This window comes from Centroberyx affinis, unplaced genomic scaffold, assembly GCF_046629955.1.
Source record: "Centroberyx affinis isolate AG114_WGS23_722 - 3 ecotype Tasmania unplaced genomic scaffold, CSIRO-AGI_Caff_v1 ptg000412l_1, whole genome shotgun sequence".
Lineage (NCBI taxonomy): Eukaryota > Metazoa > Chordata > Actinopteri > Beryciformes > Berycidae > Centroberyx > Centroberyx affinis.
Genome location: NW_027279079.1, coordinates 87,409 through 99,862, shown reverse-complemented (window position 1 = coordinate 99,862; position 12,454 = coordinate 87,409). Strand labels below are relative to the sequence as shown.

Below are 12,454 nucleotides of genomic sequence, written 5' to 3'. Positions count from 1 at the left end.
AGAAACGAGCTACCTCCCGATCTCAGCAATTAAAACAAAAAGTCATTTTTTTCCACCACAAGATGGCACTATGACTCTTTAAATCTCCATTACATTGGGCTGGGCTGCTTGCCTGGGCTCCATGGATAACCTTTTGATGTAAATAAATGACATTAGGTGTGTTATTATATAGATCTGTTGCAGCTGTTTTCTTTTGGGAGAGTAAAACATGTTAGATAAAGTGGGATGTACCGCAATTCATTTTCAGTTGGTTTTCAGTTCATTCATTTTATTTGTACAAAAAAGCTCTGTCCAGTAACCTGGAGCACTTTTGTATTTTGAGATTTGTTTGAGTGAGAGTGAGAGAAGGTCCTGTAACCTGGTGCAGTTTTGGAGAAAATTTAGCTCTTGATTTTAACAGAAAGAAGATCCTACATTATTGTGCAATGCATGAAATGCACTTGACTAGCATTTACTTGTTTATAAAAAATCTGTGAATGTAAACATCTTTAGTGATTATCTTAATTTTCTGGGGAGTACCCCACCCACCCCACCGAAGTATGGTTCCCCCAGTAAAACATGGCCATTTCCACCACTGAGCATACATTAGGTCAATGTTTGAAAATTGTAATAATAGACATTACTATTTTGATGATTTTTCATTTTACTACGCAGCCTTACAAGGGAGCATAGTCTGCCAGTGTGTGATGTAGTAAATGGGTTTATGGCTTTGTGTAGGAGCATTGTGTATCTATTTACTTGTCTGGTAGTAGTCATAGATCTTGACCACTGCTGCCTTCAGGTTCTGCACTGGGAGCTCCTGCACAAGCTCTAAGCTGTAGTTGATGGGTATTCCAGACAGTACCTGTTGACAGAAACATAGATGAATGACCAGCGACAGATTTGGAGGACATCATCTGATATTCATCGCTGTGAATTCCTCTCACCTCCCGTATGTAAAGGAGGACATGATCTTCTTTCTGGTCGACACGATCCACCAACAGGGCGCGCTTGAGCTGTAAAGAAGTAATATTCAGCTGGGTTATCTGTGTATCCTGTCACCATAACATCTAAGAATGATGCAGTGACAAAACTTTACCATTCAGGTGAAAGACACTCCAATAACTCACCTTTTTATAAGACTCTAGGTCTGGGACAAAACCAGAGAGCATTTTGATATCCAGGATCACCATGTTTGTCATGGCCTCTTTTCCAGTATATCTGTAGTAGAACCATAAATGTTTGATATTGTATGTAGCACTATTTTACTTTCCCCTAATGATTATATTTAACCTACAACATAGCATAAAATGTCAGCATGTATCACCAATCACTTAGTACTAGCTAAATGCTGGATGCAGAAGAATTGCAGTATTCATCTATCATTGCTGTAGTCTAGATCTTATGGTTGATCCTTACTGGAATGTTATATTCAGACTGAGTTTAGGTCTCAGAGAGTTGCTGGTGCAGTCCGCCTCTACTTTGACCAGGATGCTGAAAGTGGTGTCATCAGTAGGAGTCGGGACGTTGTAGTGAACAGCCATCTGGGAAATTGATACACAAGGATGCTTTCAGTAGTCATGCAAAGTAAGCAATATTTTATAAGTTATAAGTTATGTTAAGTTGGCACTGGCTACATTTAGATACACAGAGAACTCCCATCTTAACCCAGTTATTCCATTAACCTTGTTTTGGGTTGATGCACGCAAACATCATAACTGGGTTTGAATAACCTGGTAAATTTATAATCTGATGATGAGAAACCTGGTTAAGATTCCTGGGTTACTCCCATATTTAACATGGAAGCAGCTTACTACTTTCACTGTCTGTGTAAACTCAGACTCAGGGCTATGGGTATATTTTGATATTAACAAAAATCATGTCGGCTAGCAGTACTTAATAATACTGTGACTAATGGGATGATCATTTCAGGGTATCAAAGCGTAGGCTGAGTAAAGCCTCAACCAGAGTATGGTCAATGTACGTCTCCTTTGCTTGTAAACAGTCACTGATATCATCAGAAGGAACATTGAACCAATTTTAGGAGTTACAAGCTCGTCCACTGACCTGCATTGAGGCACATGCAGTACCCTTCACCTCCAGGCTGTACTTTCCTGTCACATCCTGCAGCGCCCTCTCCTGGTAGAGCAGCTTGTTGCTCTGGTTCACATCAAATGTCAGCTGGCCGCTGGGAGACTGGACTGTCACTGTGCTTGAACCATCTGGACTCAACAACAGAGTAGAGTAGAGGGCCAGGGCCTCAAGAGCCACCACTGTGTCCTACAACACACAAACCCAGTTCCACTTCAATAATAGCAAACAAATGTATACATACTTGACAAATATATGAATTTACACGTTTATGTATAAAGCACATTTCATATTTAATAATCCATATTTAAGTGAATGAATGAAATTTTATTATTGTGTCGTGCATACAATTGTATGCACGACACAATTGTACACAATTGTATACACCATAAATTCAAACAAGCCAGGACCAAAGTACAGCGTATACACTGTCACACAACAAAGAAAGAAAATAAAGAAACAAAAGCATATTTCACCTTCAGATCTTCAGACCATCCTTGGCTAGGACAGAACTCCTAAATCACTGACAGAAGCTTACTATGTGTTACTGAATAATCTAAATAAATATTAATTAAATAATCTATCTTGCCTTCTTTTCCAGGCTTTTGAGATGAAGTTAGCAATCTGAAACACATCAAAATTAAACAGCCATTCCAGTTTTTCCAGAATATTTCAGGGTTTTGTCGAACAATTTCATGGAACAGTAACTCTCTTAGGTCAGCATAATTTGTACAGTACAAAAGAAAATGGGACTCACTTTCCACTTCACCCAAATCACAAAGTTCACACAATTTGTTTTCCTCTGGAATATTTTTGAATTGACCAACCTCAATAGCCAGAGGAAGAATACCAGCTCTCAACTGTGCAACCAAAGATCTTTGGCTTCTAGATAAACGAGATGTAACATATAGTTCAGAGCCAAAATTCTGTTTGATATGCACATGTGTCCTTAATTTTGGCTTTGACAGAATGTTTTCAAACCATTTTTCTTCCAATTTCAGTGAGAGCTTATTTTTAATTTTACATTACAGCACAGATTATTCCTGTAGATACATAACATCCTCCTCAAAAATTGAGTAAAGCTCTTTTGCCCATGGAGAACTGTGTAATTTGCTTCACATAAATACTTTCTTATTTATTCTGTCCTTTGCCATTTTGATTAGACGGTTCCACAGTTGGATCATTTAACATTTTTGTTGTACAGACCCTGGCACCCAGCCCATATCTCCCTGAATTGCTGGTATCGGAGCAAATCTATGGACCCCCAGAAACATTGTATAGCTCTATTATGTATAGTGTCTATAGTTTTAGATTCTTTTAAGCCCCACACCCCTGCAGCAAAATTCACTATAATTACGATGACACATGCATCGTAAAGTTGGGTATATGCAGAATAGCCAAGGTCATTGCATACTTTCATTTTGTTAATAACTGATCCCAAAGCTCTCCCAGCAGAGTCAACAAGGGACCCAATTCCAGCCTCATAAGTCATAAATTCATCAAGAAAGAAACCCAAGTATTTATATGCACTAACATATTCTAAAGCAACTGAGCCAAAATTAATTCTTTGTGTACTTCTTTCCATACCTTTCTTTCTGAAATTTGTGTTTTGCTCTGATTTATAGCTAATCTTCACGTACAACACCACAAACTAACCACATTTAACATATTCTGTAGGTCAGACTCAGACTCTGCCAGTAAAACTATATCATCCGTGTATAATAAAATACCCAGTTTAGTATCATCCAAGCATACGCCTAAATTCATTATTGATCTCAACACAGGCAACTGGGCAGCTATACAAGGTCTGGATTGCTTTATAGAATCTACCATCCACCCCCACTTCCATAACGCCTTTTGAAAATTAACAAAACATGTTAATTTGGTTTGCCTTCAGCGATTCTAGTTCTAATAATAGTTGATACTGAATGTATATGATCGATACAGGCTTGTTTCTTTCTAAATCCATTCTGCTCATCGACCAGAAACTGCCCCATTTCTAAATATTGTGTGAGCTTATTGTTCAGTATATTAGAATACAATTTGTAAGCTATACTAAGGAGGCTGATGCCCCTATAATTAAGTGGTATTCTGGGGTCATTCTTTGATGACTTTGGAACAGGTTTAATGATGGACTTGTACCATACTGATGGGATTATACCATGTTCAAAGCATGTCTTGAAAAGATAAAAGAGGACCTCTAAGAGATGTGGAGATTTTAAAGCTTCATTTGGGATACCTTCTACTGCAGATGCCTTATTCAGTTTTGCTTTGTCTATAGCCATTTTAACTTCTTCTATAGTAATGTTGTGGTTCAGAGATGTATTTGGGTTATATCCTGGTATATTCATAGCCATCTCCAATTTACATTTTGTAGCACAAATATAATTTAAGAACATGTCATCAAAACCAGATGGAATATGATTTCCTGAAAATAAATCTGCAAAGTCTTTCTCCCATTTTCCAAGCACTACCTTTTTTGTTTTCAGTGTCACCGATATCTAGTATAATTTCCATTGGGATTTTCTTTAATTTCTTAGGGCCCAATTTATTTATTTATTTCCAAAATTGTTGTGGGTTGTTACTTTGTAATCGATCCAGCTGTAGTGCTTGTCTTCTCCTAAACTGCCTTTTGTAGATCTGTATACTCTTATCAAAAAGAAAGTTGCCTTCTGGTCAGTGGATCCTTACATTTGACAAATTCCCTTTCTGCCTGTCTTTTATCATTCCACAGTTTTTTGAGTTCTGCATTCCAATACGGCTTAGTCCTACTCATTTTGTGATATGTCTGACTTGAAAAATCTAATTTTGTCGATAGGCATGTATTCACTCCCCTACACATTATAACACAAAATAATCTATACCAATTATCAATATTAATTTGTGTTTTCTCGTATCCTTCTAATTTACTAATAAGTTCCAACAGGGCAAGAGGACACATATTAGAAGAAAGAAAATTGTTTGGAAATATTCTAGGTCGTCTTTTAGTTGGACTGACCCCAGTATCAACGTCAGAAGAATGCATCTCAGTAGTAACATTAAGTTTAAATTTAAGCATTAACAAAGAATGGTCTGATAACCTGTATCTCTTCCCTATAAGGTCAATACAAACAGGGTTATTGTTCAAAAGCTCAGATGAGGTGATCACTTTAAAGTCAATACAAGTGTCCAGACAATCATGGGGGGTTATTCCACAACAGCTTTTCCTCTTGATGATATAGATGTAAAAATTGTCATTAGCAGGATTTATTCTGCCATTTAGGACACAGCATTTGCAGTCCCTGAGAAAGTCAAGAAACGATTCCCCATGACTGTTTATGGTTATGTCTATGGGCGACTATTAAAGTCACCACATAGATAAATGACGTCAGCATCTAGGGAATAGACCTGAGCCAGCAGATGACTAAAAAAATTAACTGAGTCCCATCCTCTTGTAGATCCCTCTGGTGGTAAGTAGCAGGAAAAAATAACTAAACTAAACTGCAGCTCCCGGTGTTCCAAACGTACTCCTATTATCCCGTCCATGGTTTTATCCATCACGTTTATTCTAAAATGTTCCAGCAGATAGTTTTTGACCAAGATGCCAACTCCTCCTGATGCTTTTCTGGCTCTTACATGTAACTTCCTATTGTTACCAAACCAGGTATAACCTGGAAAATCAATCTGATCATCGCGTGGTAGATGTGTTTCATTTAATGAAATGATATCAGAGTTTAGAGTCTACAGTAGTAAAATTCTAAGTATTAAGTGTATATTTTTTTGCCAGTTAGCTAACTTGCGCTCTGATAAATTGTGTTTCTTTGGCTCCGCCCATTAAGAATTAACTCAACCAATGAGATTATTTCGGCCTCCAGAACAGCTCTACCTCAGAGAAATGTTTGTAGAACTAAAATCCCAGTCTGCCGCTGTCTGATTTGTACCTGTGTAGAGGAGAAGCCTCCGTAGGGGTTCTGCTGGCTGGCCAGCCACCTGACGATGCGGGAGGCGTAGTCCAGGTCTTCAGTAGTAGGGGAGGCACTGAGTTTGGCCAGCAGCACATAGGAGCTGATCTCCACAGACAGAGAGGCTGATGTTTCTGTGGCTTTCTGAGACCAGTGGAGGAAACCCCCTGAAAACATCCACCCACAAACACAAAAAGGCACAGTGTAAGTTACCTTGACAGTAATGAAGCAATAACAATTTGCTTTAGGAAGATGTCTCACCTTGTTGGGATGCAACCTTGTCAAGCACCGCCAGAAGCTGAGCCCGGATCTCCATGTCTCCTGCCAGGGTGAAGACGTATGCCAGCAGAGCTGTAGTGTAGGTGTTGCTCAGATCATTGATGGACTCCCTCAGGCAAGACAAGCTGCTGTTCACAACAGTATGCTTTAACAGATGAATCATGTTTTGATCAGTACATGGACCCTTATAATAACTTTACTTTCAAGAGGTGAAATTATTCCATATACCTTAACAGAGCAAGTGACAGATGTCTACTCTGAGGAAAACTCCTATAATATAACTTCACTTCAAAAATCATGGTACAAAGAAACCAACAAGAACCTACACACTGATAAAACTTGATGAAATCCAAAAAAAAGCCAAGTGATGCAAAAATGCACCGCCATTTATTTACATGAGGTGCAAATATACACTTTTTTTGTGCCTTTTTCACCTCTGGTAAATAAATCTCAGGCTTTTTGCATTAGTTGGTCTCTTTTGGATTCCTTTCATTTTCATCAGTGTGGAAGTCCTTTGGTTGAAAATTCCTTTCAATCGTGCAGCTGGGTGTGAAAACAGCATGAGACAGTTGTACTGGAAAGAGTCTATACTCACAGATGCTGACATGTTCATCTCCAACAAGGCAGCAGTGATGTAAGCGCTGAGAGTCACTTCATCTGACACTCCACCCTGTAGAGAGGAAACGTGTGCATTGTAATGACGATTTTACCTCCAATGTCCAGGGTGGAATTATAGATAGCAATCTTCAGTATCTAATTACAGCAGTAAACAATGAACTACATACATTTTCAGAATGGTTCAAAACTAACAAACTTTGAAGGTAGAAAAATTAGTTTTTACATTGTTTACATTTACATATGAAACTTTTTAATATTCAATTGCTGAAACACCAAAATAAGTGCTAAAAATGTTGAGGTGATGATTGATAATAATACAGTTTCTTTAATGTCATTATCTAGATTTTTAGGCATTTTAATTAATGGTAAACTGTGCCGGAAACCCCATATTAAAGAGATTACATCCAATATTGCCCAAAAATACTGGTATCTTAACTCAAATTCGCTATTGTCTGGACAAAAAATACAACTCACATGTACTATTCTATGATTTATCCTTACACTGATTACTGTAACATCATCTGGGCCACCACCCATCCTACCAAGCTGAAACGTATATCTATCTCCTTCAAAAACGATACGTTCACACACAACTTACTCAGCTCGCTCACAACGCTCTTTGAGAAATTAGCTACACTTAGGGAGACTGAGGGAGACACTTGATAAGCCCCTCTGGGTGTCTTTGGTCTTCCTTGCACATGCTCATCATGATTATGATCACTTGTTGAGTGTTTGTTCTACATATTTAATGGATGGTAGATACTATGGGTATTTTGTATGAACTACACTTGTGTGCTAAATAAAAAAATAAATTGAAAAAAACATAAATGGAATTCAATAAAAATGTATATTTCTACCCCAAGTCTGATCAGTGTGTACATTTGGTCAGTTTCAATCATGCTCATACAAACTCAATAGAGACGTTTCCCCCCTACCTTCATCCTGTTGTGAAAGAGTTTTCCAGACTGTTGGAAAGAGCCATTGCTTTGTTGTTTACTCTCCAGCCAAGTCTTTGACAGTTCAATTACTGCTGGGTCAATGTAGATGAAAGACTTTGCTTTCACAAAGGTTCTCAGCACAAAAGCAGTCAACCTGAGGACAGGAAAAACACAGATTAGACATTCACTGACAAAATAAACAAGCATAGATCCTCTGCAGGCCCACGGCTCGTGTTCAATTCAATGCAATGTACTGAAGCATTGTCACACGGTTACCGTTAAATTACCTTATTCCACTAATGTTACTTAAATACCACAAGGTAATAACGTTACCTACCGTTAAAGTTTGTCAGGCAGCAGAAGACGTGTTACTGTTTACAAATTCTGTTACGGAATTTGAAGTTTCACTTTTGTTTTCACAGTGGGAGGCTGTGTTGGACTCAGTACAATGCTGCTGGTCTGCTGGTCTGGCATCCGCAAATGACAGAAATGATGTGATGTGCACATCAGCCACATAAGAGATCAATTTAGATAATTTTGACCAACTTTTTATTTTGTGGCCGTGCGCCATATATGAGCCTATGTATGGGAAATACTTCATCTTGCAGCCAAAGACGCCCTCTAGAGGGCATCTCATCAAGTGTTGATGACTGACTGACCTGAATATGTCTAATGAATTAATTAAGATAACTAATACACTTATTTGCAAATATTCGTATATCCGTCTTCACATAACACAAGGGTGATATTAATATGAACTCTGTATCTTAAACCTGCAATAAGCAATTTCAGATCCTATAACCAATCCTGAAACTAACGTGCTATGTGGAGATTTCCGTGAGACGTAATGATATAAACAAACAGCCACACATGCGGGCCAGCAGTGTTGTTGTTTTCACCTCTTTTCTAAAGCTTGTTGTCAAAACTCGGATAGTAGTTTTTCATTTTTTTAAAACTAGCTCGTCTCCTCCCTCGCTGTTTAACAGCGGCGCTCTCCCCCTCCCATCCCTGGAAAAAAGTCTCTTTGTCATACTGGCAGAATCAATGAAGGGAGCGAGGAAACTTGTTCAACTAGTAAACTTGCTACCTACCTCTTCACTTGTCATTGTGGGACATGTAACCGTCAGCAGGAGAAAGATCTGGCAAAGCGAGTCTGGTAACCAGTGACACTTCTCCGTTAGTACGTTTACATTTATGCACGGACCGTCGCTAGGTTTGTCCTTTGGAGCCTCTGTAGTCCAGCAGCTTTGCTGTGGTTTATTTACTAATGTGTTGCGGTTTCTGTCATTCTCTAGTGGTTGGAAAATCGCTCAGTGCAGCTTTAAAGCACAGTAGTTTCAAGATAATCAGTTTTTCCTCATTAATATGCAAATGTATGCAACAAAGTCTACTCAGATTCTACTGTATAGGGGGAGGTGTGAAAGTATGAAGTTTCTATCATGTATTGAATGAATCTGTCCAGACAGACAGACAGACAGACAGACAGACAGACGTCACCATGACGACATAATGTCCCACATACTATGTGCCGCAGTGGAGGGACATAAAAATGCTTTCTGTTCAGTGATAGTGTTTGTGAAGACAGATGAAGTGTGGATGTGATTCAGTAACTTTCTCACCAAGTGTTCCCTGTTCCTGACCCAAATGTGCTATAAGCACCGTCGCTGTGCTTGTAGTTCAGCTGCCTTTGGTAGCCTGTACAAGGTTGAAAACATGATTATCATAAATTTATGACCAACAAATGCATTCAGTGAAATACTGAGATTCTATCCTTACATTCTGTAAAAGACTTTCTCAAATATTTTGTTCAAATTATATTTCTTTTGGCTCTGTGATAAGTAAAAATAACCCTAAAAGTAAACCTAACACTATTAATAAAACTAAAATGTCCAATGTCATTCCAATGTCAACAATCAACATAGTTCAAATCCCTGAAATTTGTCAGGTATGACAGACCCATGCTGCACCCTGCCAAAAAGGTTTGGCATAGGTTGCAATGTCCAGGGGCTTGAAGTGATATTTCACTTTTGTATAAAATAGTATATTTGGTTGTATACCAGTTATTGTTTCATGTCATATGTCCCATTTATTCCAAATGTATCGTGTGACAATGTAAATAACTTATCTATACTTTTCTATCTTCTCATTTTGACTACTGCAACTCAACTCATGTTCTTGCATTTTCAGTGTTGTACATTTATGTATTTTCATATTCAATTACTTTGATTTTACTTTTACTCATGTATTTCTATCATGCCATGTTTTTATGGTTTTCTGTAAACTCTGCCACTCTGCTTTTAGAAAAGTGCTATATAAATAAAGCTTACTGTTGTCCTCATAGGACTTCAGGAGCGGTCAACTATCAACACCGACTGTGCTGGTAACTACAATGGGAGTGAAGTCACTTGCTAACTTTTCCTCCTGGTATCTGAGAATCATACTTCTAACACATATACCAACTAAAATTACCAAAGTACTATATTTTCTCTGCACATTTTCAATATGTCAATTTGTCTATTTGTCTATGGGACTGACTAAATTGCACCTTATATTTAATGGAACCTTGATAATTCCACTGTTTCTTGACTTGTGATATACAACCTCAGTGCAATAGTACATTTTCATCACTTTTAACTTGTTAGCACGTATTTGGTTTTTAATCATACATGTTTATTACTTATTTATTGTATATTTTTTCTAGCTGCATTTACAAATTGCTACTAAATGTCATTCCGTTGGACTTGTTACAATGAAAATAACGAATCTCATCTAAAAATCTAATCTAATCTATTTGCAAGTATAATTTAGAAAATACCCAAAAACTGGTGGTAACAGGCGAACCTCACCACCAAAAATGAAAATGTTTTACCAAATATAATTTTAATACTTTTTACACATGACTTTGTGTCGCAGCTTGATAATAACCCAGGGGTTTGAAAAATGATAGGTTTGAATGCTTTGTTACTTTTTAGCTGCAATCTCAGAGTAATCGAGGCTCACCACTGGTCAGGAAGTTGGTAGCTTTCTCCTTGATGGCTGGGGTCAGCTGCTGTGTGTTGCTCAGGTATTGGAGGATGTAGATATTGGGGGCCAGGAGCACCATGTTCTGCTCCCCACATCCATACGGCATCCTCAGCAGCCCATCCAGGTTCTGGAGGGCCCGGCCCAGGATGTCACCTGCAGAAAAAATGACTCTTTAGTAACTAACCTAACCTTTAACAATAACCATTATAAGGGTTATTATTATTTGCAAAATATTAAGTACATGGCAAAAATCTCTCTTTTGGTATTTTTCAGGCAAAATATCCCATGAAAATGAAATAACACAAGATACTGAAAAAGCCTCTAGTAAATTAAATTTAGAACTAGAATGCCAAATTTAGTTGCCATATCAACAAGTTGAGTTGAAAAAACTTAAAAAAACTAGTAAAAACTACAGTAGTAGTTTTGTTTAGTATTTTATTTTGATATCATGAAATGGCCTAATCCAGTCAAAATCACTGTTATCACCTGTGGTGCCTCGTCTTATATAGGGAGTGAGCCTGTTAACCTGCCAGTATTTGCTTCGTCATAGCAACACTAAATTGATCAATTCAACATTTTACCCAGGACTGATAGTGAAGCACGGGCAGAACCATCAATCACGTTCTCAGGGAGTTGGAGCTCTGTTTCCTCTGTCAAAGCCTCTCCTAGGTACAGCAAAAAAACAACATGAGCATGACCACAGGGGCATAAAATAATAACCTTATAGAGAGGAACTCAAGTGGAGGTCAGTACTGCATCTAAGATGTCATTTATATTCATGTATTGAAGCTCTTCATTGACATCCAAAATAGGGCCCATGACTCAAATTTGGCCTGCTACAAAGTTGTTTGTGACTTCCAAAACATTCTGGAGAGTAATGCGTTCTTCTATTTATTCGATAAAATGTAGTGATTTTGAGATAACTTACCTTACTTTAACTTGGCATAATAACCACGAAGACCTGGAAGCTAATTCATACTTTTGTTTTCAAACTTGTGAATGTCTAAACCACCCATTTAGCCCTTGCCCCTCCAAGTCAAAAATGTTTGACCGTCCCTGTTCTAAACCATACTGACCTTTTGGACAGAGCAACCAGTTGTAGGTCTTCGTCATCTCAGTTCCTTCAGCCTGAACAGGAAGGTAAGGTAAGGACAAAAAAGATAAAACAGTTTATTTCATTTTATCTCCAATACAAACAAGACTAATATTACCATATAACTGTTGAATATTTTTCCTCGTCATCTTGTTTTCAAGACACGTACCTTTACAATGAGAGAGCGTGTGACCTTGTCGATGCGACCTCTGTCTGGTATAGTCGCATTCTCACATAAAGTGATGGATGTCGTAGCCTCAGCACTAATTGACACATTCACAACCCCTATGAAAGATCAACAAACACAGTAAATATGAGGTTTAATGATCAACCTCTGATCATTAATTCACAGATGCTGGATATTCTAACAATGTCATAAACTGAGATGATCCCTTTCATTAGTGTACTCTATGTAATTTTGGTTGCTTGTCATTTTTGGTGATGTAGGAATTGAAGCTTATTTTAATGTTAACCCTACATGCAGACAGATC

The 12,454-nt window shown here is 37.9% G+C and overlaps 1 protein-coding gene across 1 annotated transcript in view; it reads right to left on the bottom strand.

Annotated features, from left to right (window-relative positions):
* Positions 1-730: 730 nt before the first annotated feature.
* LOC139641941 (alpha-2-macroglobulin-like) overlaps positions 731-12,454 on the bottom strand; it is a 36,662-nt gene continuing 24,938 nt past the window's right edge. Inside the window, exons 21-34 of the mRNA XM_071516614.1 lie at positions 12,133-12,248; positions 11,947-11,998; positions 11,452-11,535; positions 10,847-11,023; positions 9,466-9,541; positions 7,844-8,000; positions 6,886-6,960; positions 6,273-6,435; positions 5,991-6,178; positions 2,047-2,259; positions 1,399-1,523; positions 1,110-1,200; positions 927-995; positions 731-844 (exon numbers count right to left, since the gene is read on the bottom strand). Of these exons, the coding sequence (XP_071372715.1) occupies positions 731-844; positions 927-995; positions 1,110-1,200; positions 1,399-1,523; positions 2,047-2,259; positions 5,991-6,178; positions 6,273-6,435; positions 6,886-6,960; positions 7,844-8,000; positions 9,466-9,541; positions 10,847-11,023; positions 11,452-11,535; positions 11,947-11,998; positions 12,133-12,248 (1,700 nt within the window). The remainder of the gene's footprint in view (positions 845-926; positions 996-1,109; positions 1,201-1,398; positions 1,524-2,046; positions 2,260-5,990; positions 6,179-6,272; positions 6,436-6,885; positions 6,961-7,843; positions 8,001-9,465; positions 9,542-10,846; positions 11,024-11,451; positions 11,536-11,946; positions 11,999-12,132; positions 12,249-12,454) is intronic.